This window comes from Nicrophorus vespilloides, unplaced genomic scaffold, assembly GCF_001412225.1.
Source record: "Nicrophorus vespilloides isolate i.1.1-1 unplaced genomic scaffold, Nicve_v1.0, whole genome shotgun sequence".
Taxonomy (NCBI): Eukaryota; Metazoa; Arthropoda; class Insecta; order Coleoptera; family Silphidae; genus Nicrophorus; species Nicrophorus vespilloides.
This window is the reverse complement of record NW_017098489.1, coordinates 158451-184149: the sequence shown is the minus strand read 5'-3', so window position 1 is coordinate 184149 and position 25699 is coordinate 158451. Positions and strand designations below refer to the sequence as shown.

The window sequence follows — 25699 nt, the reverse complement described above, 5'->3', positions numbered from 1 at the left end:
TGGACATTCAAAAATAATTAATTTAAAAAATGCATTTTATCACTCAAAATAATGTATATGTGTATAATGTATTATTATGTCGTATAATTTTATTCACAATCTGTTCATCAATGTGAACAAGTAAATATTATATACAGTCAACTTACATACAAAGTAAATTACATTGTAAATTAAAGTAGATTGTTTGTTCCTCTTTATTCTTTCATTTAATTATTGCTTAACAATGACATTAATTTCTAAATCAGGATAATTTTCACTAAAAATGTACTTTTTACTATTTTATTAGCAAAATCTTCTTTAATTTCGTCTTCATCATCTTCTGTATTCAATACTTTTTTAACAAGATGATGTTAAAAAAGTATAGAATCGTCATTTTTGACCTATTCATTGAACCATATGAATAACTGCATTTATAGTTTATTGGATCTTCAAGTTTAACTTCTGGTCATCTGAGCATTTAAACATGTTTAGTTACTTCTTTACAAGAACAATCAATGTTTTTAATTGCGTATTTAATTACCAACAAAATTTAACTATCAATTTCCGGTTTATCTCGTGGTATAATTAAATTGCTTTATGTTCGAAATAAGCTTTATACGCTGCTTTTACTTGCTTGTTCAATGCTTAAATCAGGAAAATTGTGTTTGCAGAAAAAAACAAAACTTTGACAGGAATACAAATGCCCAACGTGCTAAGATCAGTATGTTTGTCTAACAATAAAAGAGTTTTTCATTAATAAAATACAGTGTTACTTCAGGACAAAAATGAGTAAATAACTTATTAAGTCTTGAAATTAGGGACTTTGTTATATCGAAACTAGGTTATACAAAGTAACGTTAACCGAGGTATGACTGTATTTCGTTTATCATAATACCGTAATATTATTTAAATGGTATAGATAAAATGAAAATATACTAATTCTTGTTTTAATATAGATGCTGTTTCAGTATAATTAATTATCATAGTGAATTATACTTTATACTGTATGTAATGCGTTTTGCGACTATTGTTTGTGGGTTTACAAAATAAGTACGTTTCTATAATTCATATAGAAACAACAGCATTGTTAAATATAATCTGAATGACTTAATTTATGAAAGCTACTATTGTACATCTCTGGAAATCATGCAAAGCTCCGAGTGTAACCGCAGCTTCGATTCATAATGTATTTGCGCTATCCGCTATCCTAATACAAACAAAACTAATGCGAGTTTGAATAGACAGCAGTCCAATTAACGTCCCCATGTTCGACGATGTTTATTTGAAATCGATGACTGTGTATATACATATACACGTATAAACTTACATGTGTGATTTTACACATCTCTCTGTGTGTGTGTGTGTGTGTGTGTGTGTATATAGAGAAGATTTGTCTGGTTTAGACCACAAAATATTAATTGGTTAAAAAAATACGAAAAAACTAATTACAATTTAAGGTATTGCCAGTACAAATTGAAATTTTAATTAATTAAATAATTACTTTAGATTTACGTCAATAGCCTTTTGTATTATTAATTACTTTAACATATTACTTATACTATGTAAAACCGATTTTTGTATATTTAAAAACCGGTTTAATCGTTTTAAAAATTTACAAAAATAATCTACTTTTATTAACCGAAAAATTGTTGTATAAATTCCATATATGGTAATGATCCAACGGGTAAAAATTTGGAAACCATTCCTTCGCATATTATAAAAAAATGTATAAAGAAAAATTAAATGTGTAGTTGGTCTGAAGATAATTGAATTACTTTTTAGGTGCACTCGTTTCCAACGAATTTCACATGCAATTACATCCAATTTCTACGAATTCCAGCTGACTCTATATTAATTAATGTGGGTCCTTCCGTGTGTTTTAGTGCGAGCCAGGCTTGGGTGCAAGTGTCATGTACAATCTTCTATACAATCAACCCCAGAAGCTGATGCTGCTAGCAGGATGCAGCACAGTCTGTACGACAGTCGCCGAGGCTGCCAAAATGTGGAACTTGGTTGTGGTAAGTACTTCCTATAATTGTTCGTATATATTTACTACAGTCACGCAATGCTACCATTAATATATTCAATACCTATAATTTCATATACTTTCCCAGACTTGATCAAATATCATTCATGTTTGATTGATATTTTTTTACCGGTTTGTATAAACAAATTTTTCGTTTTTTTAAATTAATAATATAGATAATAACAATTATTAATAATTATTACATATACAGTTTATACATTAATCATATTTTTTTAGTGTTAATTCGATTAAAGAAAATTGAAAGTTTTAAATATTATTTTCTCTGCTTTTTTAATGAATATCAATTATTTTATAGAAACAAAATATTTCAATACTTTATTGATTAGAAAAAAATATTTGTTGTTGTTTTAATTTTTTATTAGATAAAAAATATTAAAATTCTGTTAAATATTAAAAAAATTCGAACTTATAAGATTTTTATATTTTAAAAAGTTAACATAAAAATATATGATACTTCTATAATCTAAAATTTAGAATATTTGTGTAGTAATATAATACAATAATTAAAGTTTTATTCAACAGGGTACATTTTATGTAAATGCAGGGTTCCATTAAAAAGAATATATTGATTTTTATTTCAATATGCGTTTTACGCCATAAAATAAACGTGTAAACAAGTTGAAAAATAAAGTAAAAATTAAACCAAAAGCTTTCAATTTTTTGCTGCAAATGTTTGTACCGAACAACAAATACTCAGAGCATTAGTATTACATGCCGTAATGGTCATAAAATGCATGTATAAAAACATTCTGCCCGTGTAAATATTAATATTATTATTTTATCGATTAATGATACAAACATTTGTAGTATCATCTTTACGTACGTAAAAATGTGTATTTAACTGTATTAGAAATTGAATATTTAGTTCTTAACTTCTATAATATTAAAATTTCAGCTCATTTTCCAGTACACAATTATTGTATGCTAAGCGAATGTTTATCAAACAGTGAATATATTTTAAAATATTTATTTACACGGTTTTTAACGTAGATTATACAATATATTCAATTTATATCAAGACTATGAAGTATTATACGAGATAATAGTAATCGATGAAAGAGACTTTACTGTCTACGAAAAAGAAAACGATAATTTGAGTAATAAAATAAGTGTATGTATTCATTTTTTTATCTATTAAAATCTGGTTTTGTACGGCTTAATAAAACATGTTTTGGACAAAAATAAATATCAACTTAATATGAGATAAATTAGTCTGATTAGACTGACATTAATGTACGTTCCTGCGTTGTATATAGTTCTGATTTTAAATAATCTTGTACATGTTATGTAAAATATGTTAAATGAACGCTAACTGTGTGTATACCTAAGAGAATTGATAAATGCTGTAACCTGTCAATATTAAAATTGTATTCATTTTCTAGCATTTCATTGTATCTGAAAATACCGAATCATAAATCATGCACTGATTGCGGATTTGTGCTATTTGCTTATTCTTATCAGTCGTTTTTCGTTGCGCAATTCGAATTTTCACAGCCCTATACAAAATTCAATTCCTGATTGTCCCAAGCACTGCATGTTGCAAACTTTAATATTTTAACAGATCCACGTCCGTGCTTCGGCAGACTTCATAATAAATGCGACCATCGAATATTCAATTTGCGAGCGATTGGATAAAGAATCACCATGCGCATCATGCGCCATAGTTCTATATCATCCATCAACCCTGTGACATTATTCACGAGCCCCTAAAAATTAAGAATGCACCATTACGTAAATGCAGATTTATATCACAGAACTTAACTTAATCCATTTAATTTAGTTCTTTGTCGCCCAAGTTGCTACCATAATACAGCATTTCTCGAAATTTATAGAACAAACATGCATATGTATAAAAATACTCTGTCCCATTCGATGTCTTTTTGTTTGCAACAAAGAAGAGGAACGTAACGTAAATGAGCCTCCAGCAAAAGTCTCACGTTTTGCATATGCATATCGAGGAAGTGTTAGAATCGGAACAAGGACGAAAAAAAGTGCAGATGAGGACTCGCTAATCCTTGTGAAAAGTATTCTTTTACGTGACATAATAAATCGCAGCGAATTACAATTAAGTTAATGAAACTTCGTCGTTACTCCAAGTCTTTTTCTTCCTTCCTCTTTCTCTGCTTTAGCGTTTAGTTAATTATCTGTATTTTATTTTTCCTCCTCGTTTTGCACCTACATTTTTGCAAAACCCAGGACGACGTAAAGAGATATCCGGACTAAGTGGCAGCATTTTCTCGGCTCCGCTAGAAGCGGAAAAAACAAGCAAGTTTTTTTATATTTGTATTTTATTTATTTATGTTCATTTCTTTCTTCGTCTTCTTTTAGGCCAAGGATTCTATGAATTATTTAGAAGGATAACATGTATTATATAGATACACATTATATTAATGCAGGACCGTAAAAATTTCTTTAGACGACGTTTTCGTGCGATTTTTATATTTTCCGATGCGACACTTTATTTCGAGTGTAACGACTTCCTTTTTGTTTTGGATGCACGCTATTTCCGTTTGTATCCTCCGATAAAAACTTCTGGTTTCAATGCTAGAATAATATACTTGCATTTTTAATATAAAATCGTTTAGTGCCGGAAATTCCGTATTTCCGATTCTCGTAATAAATAATCGTAAATGTGCTAGAAATGTGTTCGATCTGTTTTCAATATTACAGAATCCTTATTTCGCAATTTTGTTGTGATGTATTTATATTATATTATCATCTGAAAGAAACCTCATAAAACTCAATTACATTTTGCCATAGTGGGTTTATAACCACGATTGAATTGTATTTTTTACAGTTCTCTTGATTATATGCACAATTTTATTAATCTCTGATATGGTAATAAAATATGTTTATCAAAAAATACTTATGAATTATGACTTAAATATATAATTTAATATACTTGCAAAGTTATAGTTTGTACGTAATCTTCATTAATACTATAGCTAATATTAAAAAACTGTATGACTGTGAAAAATCCGTTGCAATTCAAATACATTTTTTTTGTTTGGAATTATTTATATATTTGTTAGTTATTAATATTTTAGCATTAGACAGAAAATTCCGTTATTAATAGCCTTTTTTAACAGTTTTTTTTTATTTGGTCAGGATTAATAATAATATTTATTAGTTACAATGCAACCAAAGGTCTATCCACCTAAGTCTTTCCGCCTAGGTTATGATTAGTTTGTTTAACAGTTTCAATACTTCTAATATATTATATAATAAAATGCAAACATATTATAATATTTTAGTTTTAATATTCTGCCCATATATGAATTTTTGTCAGTTAGGATTTGAGAGCCTGCGCAAATTGTAACCTAATTTACAATATATGGTGGTTCCCGTGTGAGTTGGATATGACGTTTATATAATAAATCTATCCAATTCGCTCTATGATACTGACATACAGTTTGATTCAATATTATACAATTCTAAATTAAATTTCCTCAATTTTTTAAATTGAACATTTCAGTCTATTTTAATATCAATAAACAAATAATAATAACATTTATTCTAACAATAAAAATACAAAATACGAAATTATAGTAATGGTTTTTTATTTTCTTCAGTAAAATCTCCTCCTGTTAAACGTGTAACGTTTTGTATGATATCGCGTATAGGGAATTTTCTCGTATTACATGGATAATATGAATAATATGTTTGGGATGATTATGACAATAATTCGTGTTATATTAAAATTCGTCCTAATATTTTTAGGTCGTTGTAGGAACTTGTTATATGGTAGTTTTCTGTATTGAGATTCTCGATTACACGATTACCCGGACTATACGAGGTATTGCGATTACGTAATTTAACTAAGAAGCTATCTAATATTATAAAGCACTTTATTATGTATATTAATTATATCTAAACTAAAGTATTTGGGAATTAAAACTATATTGTATCGGTTACTAGGATGAAAGACAAAACTATCCTTTGATAATATACTAGTTACTTACAAAAGCATTCTCAAACTAGTGCGGTAGTATAGAATACAGTTATGTGGTTTAGAACGTATCTGAAACATTGAAATAGTTTGTAAGTCGAAATGAACAGTGATAAACTTTTCATGATGTATTCACAACCGTATATGTCTTAATGTTATTTAAAATGATTTATTTTAATTTCCATTGAAAATTTTTCATTAAAAACTTAAAAAGTAGGTAATAAGTTGTCTCAAGTTGATTAAAAAAAAAATACTAGGGAAGTGTATCTATATTTTGAATATAATAAAAATAATAAATGATACATAAAAACTTGTAAAAACTTGTTCAATAATTTGACAGCTTTTTGTCGCGCTTTCCAAATAAAATGCAGTAATACCTCGAATAGTCCGGTTCCAATCAGTTTCACTTAGTCCAAATTGGAAATTTGAAAACAAACAGTTTATTTATATGCTATTTAAAGTCTTCTATTAGTCCGGTTTTAAACAGTCTTGTATATTGACAGATTTAAATATTTAAAAAGTAATGAAAGCATATTATTTCCATTAAAAGTATATTTTCAGAAAATGAAATAAAAATATATGATTCCTTTGCGTTTTTTTTACTAACTTAAGAAATTCTTAAAATTGTCTTACAATACATTTTTTTTTTTCAATTAATGCATCAATTAAAAAGTTCTGATACTTTTATGTAAAGAATACGATTTTCTTGAATTAATTGGAGAGCAAACACTATTTTTTTATTGATTTTCTTTCAGATCAGATTTAATGATTCGGCGCGTTAATGTAAACATGCATATTCTATTCATTAAAATACTGAAGGCGGTAAAATAAAAATTTAAAAGCAGTATTGTATTACAAGCGCATACATTTTTACGTCGTCTGTTTTCATATCGTTACCGGTAAATATTATATTACAAACAAATATATAAAAACGCGGAAGCTTTCGACAAAAATAAAAGAAGGAAAAATAACGTCAGAGAGAAAAAGCACGTGTTCGCTTTCAATCAATTTAAAAGCTTTTGTTGATTTATTCACGTCGGATGTATATGCCTCCACCATCGAACAATCTCTTTTGTCTTACTTCATGCTAACTGATCGAATGATCTATCAATCACAAAACACGATCACAGCGCTAGACAACTATTTTACCAGAACTAATATTATGACAAGCAAAACGTTCTGATATCAGATGTACTTTATTTCAGTTCTCCCCCTGACAAGGGATTATGTAAACATGAATTTACGCGATTTTCCGTTTTACGTGGATTTTTTACGCGAATGAAAATTACGTAAATAAAGTCTGTAAAGTTTGGAAATACATTTTTGTTTCATCGTCAAAAAAAGATTATAGCATTTCAGAAAACAAGAGTAAATTTTATTCCGTGTCACTATCGCCATTTAAAACAATCAACTTTTTGTTTTTAATTGCCACAAACAAATCATCTTCATCGCTTGAAACATATTTAGAAGTTCGAATTCATTTTCATTATTAATGCAAATTTTTCAGATGATTTTTTATCAATATTTTCTTTTAGTAAGTTTTCATAAATTTGCTAATATTTGCTGCAAAATTTCGCCAAATTTTGTAGTAATTTTTTAAGGCTCGTTGATTGTTTGCATCAATGTCTATAATGACAATTTCGATTTGTTGTATAATCCAAGAGCTTAACAATGATTTTCTGCAAGTTATTTGAAACTATATTTGCAAGTATAATAAGTTTTTTTGCAAAACATTCACGGAAGCAATGGTTCACGTTTTATTATATTTATATCACATAAATACAGTTATAATTTACGCATAAAAATATTATATAATTGAATAGCTTTCTGTAACGTTTGATTATTTTTTTATTATACAGGGTGTGTAAAGTATTTGAGGACAGATATATGCTCGCCAAAAAATTAGAAAATACTACAAAAGAAATTAACTTTATTTCTCAAAAATTTTAATTTATTTGCCTATAAAATTCAACAACATTCAATAAAACCACCGTCAGCATCAATATCAACCTCGAAACGAGATCTAAATCTTCGACAAGCTGGAATTAAATGATTTTGATTCATAGCAGACATTACTCTGCTTCCAAGGAATCTTTAGTATTTGGGGGTGTACGTTGACCCCAGCAACGTTATACACGTAAAAATCCAAGGGATTGAGGTCCGGAGAGTTTGGAGTTCTTTTGCAAGTGACCGCATTGACTTTTTGGAAGTATGATCAATGGGTTGTTGCAGTGATTCTCATAATGGAGGTCGCGTCCTCACATGGGTGTCGAAAAATATTTCTGTCAGAACGTTTAGAATGTTTTTTTTTTATGCTTGGACACTTCTGATATGTTGCCATACGAACTTTATAAACCCATGATCGAGCGACTTTTAGAAACCGCGATATTTCCAAATCTGCTTGATCGGCTTTTAAAGCGACTTTTAATTTATTTAGTCATCTGCTATTACTTTTAAATTACTAATCTGAAAAGTAGAATTTACTAGAATGAAGTACAACCAAGAAAAAAGGATGTCCTCAAATACCTTACACATCTTGCCATGATTACTTTTTTTTTTATTTATATGTGATTTTTAAAATACAAATTATTGTTATTATATAAGTTAGACATTCAATTAAACTAAACCAACAATTCTAAATAAGGCATATAAAAAAAGCAAATATTTTTGTCCATTTTCAACTTTTCTTTTACATTTATTACCCCCTTAGTTCTTTTTTTTGTTATTTTCCGAGAATTAATTCTCGTATCCCTTTAACGCAATTATTGGAGGTAATGGTCGTTCACCAATTAAAATTATATGTATGCATGAAAAAATATTGATATTTACTGCCGTCATAATGACCCCTACTTTATATTTATTTTTCAATCAACATTTCAATTCAAATTCTTATGTATGTTTCCACGTGAATTTATAAATTTAATTAAATAAAAGCAAGATTATAAAATTTTCTAGTTATTATTAAAATGTGTTGTTTCATAGTCGAAACAATAAACAAAAAATCCATAGTATTGACATACTGGATTACTACCGATTTTGTAATCGGTTTAGCGAACGAACATGTTTTAATTTGATTCGAACTAACGAAAAACTAATTAACTGACGCGGACATAAAATTGTCGTGCAAATTGAAATATGTTGAAAATGAATGAATTTAATTAAAACCGAATGCCCAGTTCTATAATTAATACATGCATTAAATAATCATCTAATTAAATTGCGGTAATCCTGGTGCGGTTTTTAATTATTTACGCAATGCGATAAATAATTGACTCGCGGTCGAATTTTCAATGAAAATCCTCGATGCACGTACTTTTATTCTACACAAGTGTATGTGTGTGTATACGTGAACTAAATTAAACTTTCATAGTTTACAGGCAATTTTCAATACAAAAAAAGTAATAACGCCCGACGCAATGCGCTTTGTTTGTTGAGCAATTCAGCTTTGTGCAGTGCTTCACTGTTGCTCGTGATTGGATTAAATGTCAATCTGGAATCACCCGCGCAAGTATCAGTTTGTAAATTGACTGCCTTTTCTGTGTATTACATGAAAGGATTAAACCTTTAGTGTGCAAATAATGGCAATTTAATGACTAAAGGTCTTTGTTAATAATATAATCTATAAAATTGTTATCGTGTCACTTGATGGAATATCTCTAGTTGTAGTTATGTCGTTGTGGACTCCTAGTGGAGCTTTTAAGTAATGGTAGAATGAAATTTTTACAATAATAAATAGTACACTATAACATCCAGTTCTTGCTCTAAATTCCAGTTTCTAAGGTTGTAGTCCTGTTACAAGGATATGAGTTTATCTAGGACTAGCTAGAACAGAACTAGGGACTAGTTAGTAGAGACTAGGCATATTACTTGAACATATATTACTAAGTATTGTATATGGCAGATAAAAACAAATTCGTTGTCAATATACATGTTAGCCAATAGAAGTTGGTACTTCTTACAGACATTAAAATATTTAATGTACAAATAATTACATTATATAGCGTGAGTATACTAATTAATTTATGCGAATCTGCATTAAAACTCTCCAATATAAATGACAATTAGCCCAACCAACTATTGATTTGACAAATGAAGAGCGTGCATTCACATTTTCATACAAGAGCCAATGTTTGGACATGTTCACTAATAGAAGTTGCTACACCTGACATCTCACAAATAATGCATAGTGTGGATACAATATTAAATATATATGAGTAAATTGCCTATATGAACTTTACTGTACAAATTATAACAAGTTAAGCGATAAATATATCTTTATATCCACGTGGTTTGATTGTCAACTATTTCATATGACAAATTAATGATGTGCAATTATAGATTTAGATCGAAGTCAATATTTAGGAGTGTAAATCAATAGATGTCGGTACAGTATTTATATCCAAATGGCCTGAGTATACTATATAATTTATAAAGCTACATCCACACTGTAAGTTTCCGGCTATATAAATGATAACTATTATATATATCAGATGAAGAGCATGCAATTATAGCTTCTGATCGGAGTTAATGTTCGGACAGAACACGATTTTGACCTATCGTGATAAGATCAATAACAGCTCATATAACAGGAATTTATACAACACATCATATTATCGTATCCCAGGATTCAAATATCTCTGGACACTGTAGAATATCTCGTAGTTATGTCGTTGTGGAGTCCTAGTGGAGTTTTTAAAGAATGCTAGAGGTGAAGTTGGAGTTTTTATGATAATAAACACTTTATTATTCACTATAAGATTATTAATAACTTCTATGTCTAGATTCCAGTTGCTAGATTTGTTAACACTGACTCTTTAGGACTCTCTTGTATTACATAAACATCCTGTTATATAGTATTGAATTAGCATAGTGGGAGTACAATATTTGGTAACGGAAGATAGTACCTAATTTTCCCTAATCATTAAGTGATTAGGCAGATGTACATATTAGTGGTTATTATTGATTGGACCTTTGAATTTGTGCACAACATGGTGATTAAGAATAGTCGTTACACAATGATTAGTTATAGGATCTTCCATGTAACATGTAAAATAATAAGGGCTAATATATTATAAACAATAACTGTTATACATAAAAATATTCTAGGACCTGTGTAACGCGTTATTAAACTACACTTTTTTAATCTATTTTTTTTGTAAGTTTACATAACATTTTGATGATCATAAAATGAAAATACTTATTACATGTTTATGGCTATAATATAAAACTAAATTATACTTTCTTAGTTTAAGGTAATTTTCAAGAAAGCTTTCAGATAAATATTGGTTTATTTTATAAAATGGTTTAATTTATAAAATCATCTAATTCTACAATATAATAATAATAATTTATTCATTAAAAACTACATCATATTAGTTTAATAAATCAGTAACCTAATGTCAAGGTATTAGTATCAGGTCATTGCTGCTAGACAGTCCACTGTATAGACTCGCCTGTGGCTTGTGGAGTTATCGAGCTTTGCATATATGCATTGGTTATTACTGCTATAAATATAAAACGGATATTTTCCTGTTACAGAGGTTGTATTTTTCATTTTATTGCATATTTGATTATAGTAAATTATCGATAAACATGTTTATTTAAATATTGCTGAAACAAACAAATTTTACAATTGCAATGAAAATATACATTTTCTATAGGTTAAATTCTCATGTTATTACAGAATTTACTATAGTAAACTAATAATAGTAAATGACTAATTTTAAAAATAAATATATAAAATAAATGTATAACCTCGGTTGACGAACACAATACGTTCCTAAAGGGTAAAATTAATGAACAATTTATAATTCATTCTGGAATCTCAGATAATTACTGCTTTTATTCATACATCAATGTATATATTGTTATGAGTCTTAAGTAAATTTTATTCGAAAACCTATTTACCTAATAGATATGACATTACTTTATGCATATGTTATTTTAGTTACACTTTCAACTATTTATTAAAATATTAGATTCCATGCATTTTAACATTTGTATATGTAAATAAAAATAGGGCCAATAATAATTTACATAATATTTCTTCTTCTATTAGTAATATATTTAATAATCTTTCAGATATATGATTTAATTATAATAAAATTGCTTGATTCGATAACTTAATTAACATATATTTAGAACATTAATTAAATGATAAGATATAAATTTGATAATTGAATTCGAAAAAAAAAAATAGAAAAAGTGTTCTTAATATACTTCAATAATTGATGTTTAATGATCGACAACGCACTGTTGAAATACATAACTAATTGGATTTGATTTTAACCGAGAATTGTTGTGCAGTTTGATTGAATGCGTATGAGAAGGGAATTGACAATATTGACAGCAATAAATATACAGTTCCATTCAGTTATCCTACAGATATGACGAGATTTGTTGAATGCAGCTGATTACTATCAAAATCCAAATGGAATAACCGATCAACAATTGGGACAGTGTATGCAATAGCGAAGTATATTCGACCCAAAATAACGCTAATTAAAATATAGAAAGCTTCGAACGTATTTAAATGCAGTATAAAATTAAGCCCTCGTTATTTTTAAATCATTATTTTCGATTCAATAATGAATGACATGACAAAAAGAGTGGTTCGAGCTACCCCATGGTCCCCGTAAATAATAAAAATTGAAATTAATGATATTTTTTTAGTGAATTTACGATTTCATTTTCCAACGACAATTACATTAATTTATTTAATATGCTTCAAGAATAATATATAACAATTAATAATTATATAATAAAATTCATATTTGTTTCTTGACAAGAACGTTTGTAAATAGTAAATTTAATATTTTTCATATAGTTTTTAAGGAAAGTAAGTATTCAAGACTGTGATTCTCACGAAACGCAGTGCAAGTAATAGTTGGTTTGCCACCAATAGAGCTCCTTACAATGGAAAGAGGTGAGATGCAGAGGATTCTAGAGTCAGACTGCTGCAAAAATGGCAAGAAAAATGGTACAAAGCGGAGAACAGAGTCTGGACTACAAATAAAGCCCTGAATAAGCAGAAAATACGACGAAACCATTGATCTGGCCATAGATGTTTGGCAAGTACCTGCACTTCATCGCAAATAAGGTTTTGGTTCTGTAAGGATGACAATAGCCCTAAGCACACGTTTTTTAGTTGCTACAGATGGGTTAGGATGAAATACGAGGCAGAATTAGGGATCTTGCTAAATCCGGAAAAATATTGTTAGTGAAATGCTAGAGTACAGAGAGTTGGGAGGTAATATCAACATATGTAGCAGATGTAATAGCCTACGAAGACAGTGACAATGGAGGCCATCACTGACGCAAGTAAGTGATCCAAGGGAAGTGCCAGCCAGACAGGAGCAATCAGCATCTCAGAGGTGTAAAGAGATTCATGTCCTGATGAAGAAAAGGAGAAGTTTTAGTGGGTAAGAATCCCATAGTATCACGACTCCACTCGGGGTCCTAATACAAGGTTTCCTCTCCTCGACAAAAAAAACCGGTGGTTGTTCAATTATCAATTTACTTAACGCAATGTAAACACAGAAAATCATATGACCTTAGATACTTAAATACTCAAATTTAAATGAACAATTTTACTTACTTTCTTACTCTAAAAAAACAACTAATTAAGTTATCATAACAAATTTTATTTTTATATTAACTAAAATTTTTTGATAAAAAAGCACTAAGCACCAACAGTGGGGATCCAGACTTGCAACGCCTCGGGGTAGGCAGCTACTTAAGGCTATGAACAGAGGCAGACTGGATCACATCTCGACGGGGGAGGCAACGTGCTGACCGTCGGACGTGAGGAATATCCCGGACGTACTCGACATCTGCGTGACCAAGGGCACCTCGAGGAACTATCTGCAGGCCCAATCGTGTCTGGACCTCTCCTCAGATCACTCACCGATTATCGTCACGCTGAATTCTGAGGTGTTCAGCAGGGAAGCGCCGCCATTTCTCCACAACAACCGTACCGACTGGGAACATTTCAGACTGCTGATGGAGTCTGAAATTGAACTAAAAATCCCACTAAAAACGGAGACGGATATCGATCGGGCTATAGAAGGACTGAACTGCTTAATCCAGAGGTAGGCCTGGGCAGCAACACCTGCAACAAGGCAACGAAGGACCTCAAAGACATGCTGTGTAGGTACAGAAACCAGAAGTTCCATGAGTATGTCGAAAATCTGTCCGCAACACCTACGATGGACTATTTGCTGTGCAAAGCTACTAGGTGCATCAAGCGACCACAGACCCGGGTTCCACCGATACGGAAGACCGATGGCAGCTGGGCGAGGAATAGCAGAGAGAGGGCTAACCTGTTCGCGGAACCGAAGCAGCCCTTTCTTCTTCAAATTTTCTCTTTCTAGTCGGTGGTTGATTAGTGGTGATTGAGACTTTATTTATATTGATGATTAAGCGTTCCCACAGAATTCGGCATGGATGGTTTTGTTTATTATGTATTTGTTTATTTAAAAAATCGGCGTATTCAAAGAGATTTTGTGAATGTCTCTTATACATTATTTGTTTATATATATATTAACAATAGACTGACCAGCACAAAATCAGAAAATTATTATTTTTTCATATGACTATATAAATAAACTAAAACACCGGCACACTATCATCAAAGAACATACATGAAAGAAAGCGATTATGAATTAATATAATGAAAAAAATGGAACCGTAATTAAAATTTCGTGTCGGTTTTTAATTGAGCTATTTTTTGTTTCGGTTCCAGTTCAGTTAAAAATTCCGGTTAATTTCGGTTCGGTTCCTGTTCGACTCTCTGGATAAAATTTATACTCAAACTTTACTCATTTATTTTTGGAAACAGCATTTATGAATTAAAAATACCAACCATTAGAAAACGTGAGTTTTATTTAGTTTCATAACTGTCTTCATTATATCAGTTTATACAGTCTTTTCCACTCGGCTTTATGGAATCATGCAAGGGTGCAGACGCGCACTCAGCAACCCCTGGTCACACATACACACACACATCTACACTTCTCTGCCAAAATCAATTCCGTAATGTGATTTGAAACTCTTTCAGGGAACGCTAGATGCAACAAAAAAAGAAATTATTGATTTGATTTCCACCACTTGATATATCATATGTAGTACATTCGATTCAATATACACCCACGATCTGTCGTATGACTTCAAACATGGTATCCATAAATGCATCTCATCAATTTGAAAATCCACTATTTGAAAAATTCTAGTATAAAGAACCGTGCACAGAATGAAAGAAAATTTATAATCATTTTAATTTAGAGAATTTCATTTTATTGCAAGAAACTTATTTAAAATTATATATAATATAAGTTTTTCATTTTTAGCTATGATTGCAATACAGTAGAATCTCTTTTTGTGCGGTCCTTTTTTATGCGTTTTTTTTATGCGGTATATGAATTCTAACGGTGCCAACACCATTGTAATGTTTTATATCAGTGTGCTCAAACGATTCTGTTAATCGATTTTGAACCAATTTATCACAAAAAGATGCGCGTTTTGGATTACCACGAGTAGCAGTGAATTAAGTATGTGCATTTAAAAAAATCTCCATATATACAGTGATAAATTAAATGTTTTTAAAATGTTTCCATGTGTAATGTAATTATTTATTTTGTTTGGATGTACTTTCTCGTGTATTTCGTATAGTTATTTGTTATATGTAAGAATTTATGAAATTTTCGATTTTTTTGTCTATCGCACAAAAACAGGTTTTACTGTATTTAAGTTTTTCAAATGTAATTATTACTGAAACTATTCTTAAAATAAAGTGTATTAAGAACATGGATAATTTTGAAAATTATAAAATGACATTTATTTATAAATATAACTTTACAGTTTTAATGTAATTTTTGAAAATGTATGTTAAAAGAATGATGATATAAGTTTAATTTAACGTTTAAATTAAATAAAATATAATAGTGTTCATTATATTTAGTTATTTTTTCTAGTCGTTCTCAAATCCACTGACAAAATGGATATTGTAAATTTATATTTAAATGTGTTTAATTTATTCGTGTGTTTTAATCACTGTGATACTAAATATTATGTTGCAATATATATATTTGTTAAGTCTATAGATTGTTCTATATGTAATAATTATTGAAATTAAAAATTACATAATTAAGAGAATGAGATGAAAAACTGCAACTATTATAAAAAGTAAGTGGTAATGGAAATTTGGAAGATGTATGAGAAGTCATTCTGAATGCACAGATTGAAACTTAGGATTTACGACCATAAACATATTTAATCCTTCATGAACACGGGAATGTAACTGAGATTACTGAGACTCATCGTGTACCTATTGTAATCCAACGCTCTTGAACTCGAACACGTACTCATTCGATCCATGGGTTAGTCTTAATCGCATTACTAAAAATAGATCATTATAAAAAAAAACAAGCTAAGTAATATATTGAAAATTATATATGAAAATTATATCCGTTTTTATTAAATTATACAATTCTAAACTTTCTCTAGTTATTTCATATAATAGCGATCTTTGTAAAATATTTAATTAAATATTTCGGTTTATTAATTGACTATTTTAACTATTTGAAATAGTAATTTAGTATGTTTTTTTTTGTTCATAAGTTTTTAAGTTTTTTTAAGTTTAAAAGTATTTATTAAGAGTAGATACATACATAGAGTTATTTTTTTTAAGGGGTGGCGTACATGTGAGCTTTTTTTTTTTTTGTTCATATCTGACTGTTACAATATATATTATGACCTACAATTGTACTAAAATTAGTCACAAAACAAATACTAAGAAATGCTAAGAAACAACAATAAGGTTGTTTGTGCAATTATTCTATACAAACACAAGTTATAACCTTTGGATTGTATCCATTTATTCCATAATTTCAAGAACTTTATTTTACAAAATAACTACTTACTATATAAAATGATATCAATATTATGTAAAGTTTGTTTTTTATTATTTACAACAAGCATTCTATTACAATTCAAAGAAAAATAATAATAAGCTTTAATTTTGGCTAAATATAAATGAAATAAAGAATATTGCAGATTGATCTAATGACCAACCTACACTGATAATAAGCAGATAATAAACAAATTACATCACTTTAGAAACGAGTAAACTCAGCTCTACAGGAAGTTGAGTTGGATGATGCCGGATTATATAAAGTAACTTCCAATAAATATTATTTCATGAAATACCTAGATATTATATAGAGCAGAGGTTCCTATCCTAACATTATGCCCGCGTAGACCATAGCGCCCGTCAAATAATTAGTGCGTGCCAGCCAGCCGCTATCTTACTGTGACCATTAATTTATCATGAAAATGTTACTTGAAAAAAAAAACTACCAGTATTTTAAAATATTGTAAAATTGAAAGGTAGCATGAAATAAAAGCCGAAATTCGAAATTAATAAACCTTGCTGGATAAATAAAATACCATTTGGAAATTCGAAACGGGCCGTGTGTTTATTTGCAGTTGCCGAAACAAAAATACATATTTATTTTTTGTAGCAGCCCTGATGTCGAATATTTGGAAGGCCCAAGGTCTATTTACAAACACACAAAGTTAAATACGACAACAAAAAATATGCGCCCGTTTAATTAACAATTCTAATGGCTTCATTTCGGTACGCAAATTTGCGTTTTAACAAAGTTAATAATTTGCGTGAATAATAATGAATGTTGATTTTTGGTGTTGTTCTTTTCTAATTCTTTGCATGTACAAACATTTTATTGAAATGTATATAAATTGTATTTAAATGAAAAAAATATATTGCCCAGTTGATTTTTCTGATCTGAATCATTATTGCAAAACATTGGCTGCCCTTTGACCAAAATGAGTACTATTTTTTTTCTAAGTAATATAAAAGAATAATATTAATCTATAATTATATTTTTAATTATTGCAATAAATTTTACTATTATTATCTACTTTCATTTTAATAAATATAAGATGAAAATATGCTACCAGTTAATCATTGTTTTTATTGTAGGACATAAAATAACATATGTTTTATGTTACTTGATTGCAACAGTCAAAAATATTTTCATTGGTAACAATAATAATAAAACAGAAAATATAAATATTGACCATATGTGTTTCTGCGATAATTATAAAATATTATGATATTGAATTCCTATTAATGAATTTTATTTATTTCTTTATCAAACTAACATTTTGTCTTATACAAACAATAATTAAATTAATAGACTTAATTTTAAATTATCGAACAATGTAATTTTGCACTAATCTACTTAATTATATATATATATCAAGATATTTCAATCATTTCGTAATTATGGTAATAGTGATAATTAAGTTTTACAGTGTTGGGCTTTTAGTGGAAAGCTCTGGTATTAGTAGTTGGGATATGCCGTACAAGTGGCGCGATACAGTTAAGATAATGTGGAAGCCATTTGGCTTCTAGTTAATACTTGTAACTTCTAACGACGTTCGTTCGGAATCGACATCATGACATAGACCTCGAGTAATGACTGCTATACATGAATATGTTCAAGTAAAACTACAAGTTTATCAGAAGAAATACACGTTAATTACTTCATTGCACGGCTAATTAACTTTTCAACGAGTAATTAAATTACAATACTTTAAAGGTGCATGCTAATCTCGAAGAAAGTCAGATTTGTAAATTATTTGTTTGAAATACACACGGCACATTTATGTTACATGTCATGTTCACATTTCTTATTTTGACATTGATTAAATTAAGTTATTATCGAATTGAGTTTATGATAGATTTCACTGTAAGATTTAAAATAATTAATATTAAAATATAATTAAGTTTAATACTAAATTATATTGCGTTAAACTTTAATTTTCAATGTATTGATTATCTAACATTTTTTAAAGCTTAACATAATAATGATAAATTTATCATCAGTATTCTATAGATTATGCATGGAAATACGTTTTTTTGGACACTGTGTTTCCACGAACGTATACTTTTTACTGAAAAGTTAAGTTATGTTGTAGCGAGTATTTATTTACTTTGTCCTAAAACGAGTTATAGAACTATCAAATCGAACTATTTTATTTATTGTCAATACAAACGATTTATTAACGAAAGGTATTTTTTGTATTAAAACTGATAATCTATTTAATTAAATCATCTGTCATCTGTATATATATACATATTACTGTTAAGGTGTCATTTTTAATGATAAGAATAACAATCTATAGATTATAAAGAAAATCAGGTTATTGTATACTTTATTTGAACTAACATACTCGATAATAATATACATTTTTTCATTGAAAATTATATGATTATTTTCGGCCTATAAATTTTAATTTTATTTTAATAAAATCATGTTATTTTCGTTTTTTCTCAAACGAGTTTTAGAACTTTCTAGATTAAAATAAATTTATCTGATTTTTTTTTTAATATTAAAATTGATAATATTTAATTTTCATTAAATTCATAGAACCGTACACTTTTCCGTTTTTGCTTTTGGCGTATACATTTCAGTTTTACTGTGTTATTTTTAATGCAATTTATATCGTTATGGTCGTTTTTTAGTCTCTTTATTCGCAGGAACGTACATGACGAACATTGAAACTTTAAAGCCCTTTTATTGATTTGATATTGATAGTTATTTAATTACGTCTGCCTATATATTTCTTAATATTTTATTTATAACATTTGCTTTCAGATTATCATAAAAGTATTTTCTGTAATACTAGAACTAAGAAACTACAGAATTATTAAATTTCTTAGAAATATGAAAATATCTAAATTGAATTAAACAAGATAATTTGTTTAAAACCAGAACTGATGATATATTGATTTATACATGAGGAAACATGAAATAATTATGTATAAACTTGAGCTAAGTTCGGTTTATTCAATAATAAATTTGCATTTGGTGCGGAGGATAGGTTGGTAATCCGAGAGAAATTATTAGCAATTTAATCTATACATTGTCATCCATCTTGGCGCACCCCCTGCATACTATCAGCCGCATCCATTATATCCAACTTGATAACAAGTTTCCTAAATTTTGAACGATTACATGTAATGATGCGGAACATGCTAATTAATTAAACGCAACCCCGAGATCCAGCAAAGGTTCGACCTCAATTTAAAACAGATATTTATAATTATAAACAGGCACTATCATCTATAACTAGTCAAATTAATAATAAATTTATATGCATTGATTTATGATTATATTCATTGATCCATTATTTAATAGAAATGAAAATACAGCAATAACTCACATAGTGTCAATATCCTAGTTGAAACCGGACTAATTGAGGTTTTCAAAATACTATTTTTTAGTCTGCAATTAATTATTTAGTATTTGTTTTTTTGTTACATATTTTTTCTTATACTTTTCTATTTAATAATTTTATTGGATCTTGTTTAATTTGCCAATAATATATTATTTTATGGAAAATGCTATTAATATTTTTCCATACGTATAAATAATATATTTTCGCATAAAATATAGTTTTTATTAGTTTTCATTAAATATATCTAAGAAATTGGGTATTTATAATGTATAAAAAACATTATAAATACCCAATTTCTTAGTTTTTCTACTACTAGTTTATTGTTTTGTTTAATTACTTTGTTAAAGTGTGAACTACAAAATATTTTTCAATAATCAATATTTTCATTTACTTTTTATAAATGTGGTTGTCACTCAGTTAATTGGTTCTCAGATGTGATTAGACTAGAGATTTTTATATGCTGTCATTAATAAACATTGATGATAAGTTATTGAAAAGTACACAATTAAATAACGTGTAAATGCCATAAACCATTCAGAACCTTAAAGGTGATATTCGACACAACATTGACGAATTTTACCATTAAATTATGAAAAATTTCATCAAAAGAATTAACAAGATGTTTATATCACACAAACCTGCATGTCTCTACTTCGTAATAAAGCAAAAATATTATCATTTAACAGATAGAAAATGCGTTTTATTAAAAAAATAAAATGTCACTTCATATTGGGACACCCTTTATATAAAATTATATATTATACATTACTTATATATTTAATTATAAAAAATACATTTTATAGTAACGAATTATCCACATGGAAAATTAGCAATGTATACAATAACGATTTAATTTATAACTTGTTCATATTTACGTACACTTTTTCATTCGACACTGGCATCAGTTGTTTCTCAGTCGGAATGTGATTTTATTTGCTATTTTCATTGTACGTTCGTATGGATATTTTTACGTTCAACGAGTGAATAATATTGGTATGTAGTTGCACATCTAATTACACATAATGTTACATAATATTATATTTTTTAATAATATTTACATGTTGATTACTAATAGAATAATTTAAGCGATTAAGCTTTAGCTAATTCTGTGCTCCAATTAAATTGGTTATTCAATGGTAAATATCTTTGACTAATCTGTTGCAATAAAATGAACAATATGAAGCATATATAGACGTTACAGTAATTGCAGAATGGACAAATAAATGCTTAATATTAAACATCCTCAATTGAATATATGCGATTAGCTTTTGAATGGACGCTTTACAACATTAGCCTATTGTATGGGATTAATTGGCCTCTGCGAGCACAACGCATACACATATACACACACACCCACACACTAACGCATGCATACTCATATAACAATAACAATAATGTGTTTCTGCATGAATGGAGACCGCAGCGCAATTTTCTTATATAATTCACGAATCGTAAGTAAGCCGGGTATTTCCGAATAGCTCTCGCGAAATAATACATCTGTAGTTGTATTTCGTAGCTAAACGCTGCTTTATAAATCTCAGCCTCTCCGAAACTGGGGAAGTACCGAACGATGTTTTTGGCCTAGCGACTGGATCCAGCATTGTTAGATTGCAGCAAGAAACGCCCCGTGAATGCCTCAAGATGAATTTCAGCTGTCGGTAGTTACTTTTTATGCTGATGCTAACCGAAGTATTAATCAAATTGGCAACGATTCATTCTTGTGCTCCTTTCTTATTCTTACAAAGGACAACAACATTTTCGTCTCATGTTTAATGCAGTGTTTGATGACATAAAATATAAAGTACATTCAAATTAAATTATTTTTTTCTGTATTCATAATTAAATTTACCTAAATTAAATATTGCTTTGATTTATTTGATTATATACGTTATATTTGCCTGTATTTAAATATGTTTAATTTATAAAATAATTTCTGGTATCTATGATTATACTTTAAAGTTTATTTCAATTTAATTTAACAATTTTTTTCAATTTATAAATTTTTATACAAGTATTTACCTCGTTTAGAGCTCCCTCGATTAACGCTGTCAACTCTAAGCATAAAAACCTCTAAATTTACTTATTTACTATATGGTAAAGTGACCTAATTACTATATCTTTATATGACTTCGCTCAACGCTGTTTCGTTTAGTGTTTGAAACCACCACAAGCGCGAGTATTAGAATTAATCCAACTAAGATCGTTGTATCTTCGTATTAATAATTAGATATACTATACATTGTAATATAAAATCAAATAAAAGCTATCAAATACTTCTGAAATTAAACAAATGTAACTGAGAATATCAAAAATGATATATTTGATTTGTGATTTTTAATTACAGTAAGAAGTCACCAATGCGGAAACTGTGTGGTGATTGCTTTTCTTGAGGAGCAAAGAATTGCGAAGAAAGAAAAAGCTGAAACTTTGGAAATGAAATACTATATTTTCTCTCGTTCAATGCAGTAATATTTACCGACCGGAAATTCTGTATTGCGGGCAATGCCATCACTCCCGTTATTAGATAGATATTTGTACTGCAAACTGAATTGAAATAAACAAAAAAAAAAAGGATGAAGTGCAGATAAAGCATAGCTTCTATTTTTATTTATTAATTTTTACAAATAGTAGTTATGAAAGTTACGATCATTGAGACTTTGACAATATGTGGAATATATAAATATCAACGTAGCATTTATATATATTTTCATACATATATTTTCATTTTTTTAATATACATGTATATATTATATTAGCGGTAATAGTTTCTAACAATATCTCGGATTATTCGAGAATTATAGATCCGGACTGATGGAAGCTGACTGATTACTTTGATAATAAAATACAAAAAATATATTATATACATACATTTAATTGAATTAAATTGACATTTTGGATTACAAATAAAGAATATGTATCACTTGATCATATGAATTTTATAAATAATTTCATTTATTTTCAATACTTACTACTTGTCATGTATCACAATACGCCTCAAGTACCGAGTAGAGTGTGTGCCTTCATTATATAAAAGAATACACACATTTTTTTATTTTGCAAAAAATATCGTTTTTCCTTATATATAGTCAAGTCTCTTTTTGTGCGATTTTAAAGTACTCGATTAGTCCCTTTTCAAACAGTCGGTACCAATTATCCGCACTATGTGAGGGATACAATTTAAAATCATTTAATAGACCTAAAAAATCTAATTTAATAGCCTAATATAATCATTTTATATTTATTTATAAGAAGAATGCCATATTTTGCTATCCACTTAATATTTTGTTAATAGAATGGCTCAACATCTTCTGACCACAATAAATCTGAACAATTGACAAACATTTATATCTTTTAACAGATTTTTCATATAAATAATCTTAAAGCAAATAATTAGTCATTCGATTACAATGATACTATTTTCTTAACTAAGAATTTTAATTAATGGACGTACATTTTAATAGGTTCATTAGTAAATCAGACGTTTTAAATACGAATTAAGGTAAATCTGTAAAGGAATTCCGTCTCGCTCAGAAGGTATACCAATAGGAATATTACGAGAATCTTATTAATAGCAATTATATAAGTCGAGTAGCATGCGGTGGAGTTCATCGGAGCGAAATTTATAATGAATCCCTCAGAAATTACCGATTGGAGCGATGCTACCTGGTAGCATTAAGTTAATTGGTCTCAAATGGATTATTTTTTTATAGTATTTCAACTTCTACTAATCGAATTGGAAATTCGGGCAGTTTTAAGCTTAGGAAAGACAGGATGTGCATGATGTAAATCATATTAATAATAAATTTATTAAATGGAAGCTTTATGAAAGCTAATAAATTAAAATCAATTCCATTTACCAGATTGAACATCTAAACTTAAATATGTTGATGAGAAATAAAATTATGAGATTTGAGATCATTAATTAAGGGACATTTTTGTATGTTTTTCTTATTATGTTTTGTTGAAATTAATTATACAGTAGAACCTCGCATAACGAGCATTTCGCTTAACAAGCAAAATTAATTGTAAGCAAAATGACTCGCTAACGAGCGACGTTTTGCGTAACGAGTGACGATGGGAAGAGAAGTCCCGGATTGCGCACCTTATACATCATTTTTAAAACGTGTGTATATATATTATGTGTATGTTTCACTGTACTAGTATTTTATTATACGAGTAAAAATCCGGAAATTTTGGAACGGATTAAACTCGTTAAGCGAGGTTCCATTGTACATTGATTTTCCTAATTAATGGGGTATTTCACTGTTAAGTAATTCGACAAATGGAAGAAGCACAGATGAAACATATGCGTCATAAAAGGAATGCGTTTAAAGGTATAAAGCGAAATGATGAATGCTAATTAGTAGGAAACATGATTTTTTTCTTTTCATCCAGCTTGAAAGAGAAGTGAAACATGGTGGAATGCGTTTAATGCACGTACAAAATGCAGACACAGTTATTCAAGGGAATAACAAATATTTCTTTTTAATCATTAAAGTACTGACTATTCCATACATTGATATTTTCACAACATACTCAGTTTGAAGAAGTAATACAGCGTTTACTGTAAATAAATCAATATCAATATATCCAAGACAGTTTGAAACCGGACTAAACCAGGAATTAAATACACCTATCACTCATTTTACATGGTATTTTTTTTTACAAGTTTTCTCTTTTACCTGGTTTAAAAATATGAAATAAAAAATAAATGTTGAATTATTGTAATTCAAATTCTCTTCTTTTGTCTTCTCTATAATATATTGACTTATTTACATTCTTCATCGTATATAAAAATGTATATTCTTTAAAAAAAACTATTGATACACATATATCAGATAAAATAAAAAAAATACGATTTTTATACAGGAAATAATACTTCTTTCTCATATTTTCTATATGGGGTTGTTTGTAGATAAATAATATAAGAATAATTTTCCTGAAATATATTAAAAATTCCAGTATTCATTTAATTATTCTTATACACTTCATGAAAATAAATGTATAAACAAATTAATATGCATGTACTTAAAAAAAATAGATTTAGACGTAAAATCAATTGTAATTAAAAAAAAAAGATTCTAAATACAAAAACAGTTTCGGTGAAACTTTTTTGAAACATTAAATGAATAACTTCATAATATTTTATCGTTAGGGAAATAGCATTTTAATAATAAACCACACGTAAAACTCGTTGGATTCATTATTTACCAACCGTAAGACTCCACAACAGACAATCGAAGAAAATATCCCACAGTATCCAGAAATCCATTCCTGGAACATGACACAGTTTTCAAATGTAATTTTCATTCCCAAACAGGTAAAGTAGCAATCATAGATATGAACGATGTTGTAGAGATAAAAATGAAGATACACTGTTAAACTTTGCACAAAAAATCACAAATAATATGTCTAAACACAATTTGGAAAATGATGAATTAGGCGTTATACGAAAAGTC

General features: G+C 28.5%; 1 protein-coding gene across 1 annotated transcript in view; it reads left to right on the top strand.

Moving 5' to 3' along the window:
• LOC108562549 (gamma-aminobutyric acid type B receptor subunit 1) overlaps nt 1–25699 on the top strand; it is a 100920-nt gene that overhangs the window by 35791 nt on the left and 39430 nt on the right. Inside the window, exon 3 of the mRNA XM_017920932.1 lies at nt 1863–1997. Coding sequence (XP_017776421.1) covers nt 1863–1997 — 135 coding nt within the window. The remainder of the gene's footprint in view (nt 1–1862; nt 1998–25699) is intronic.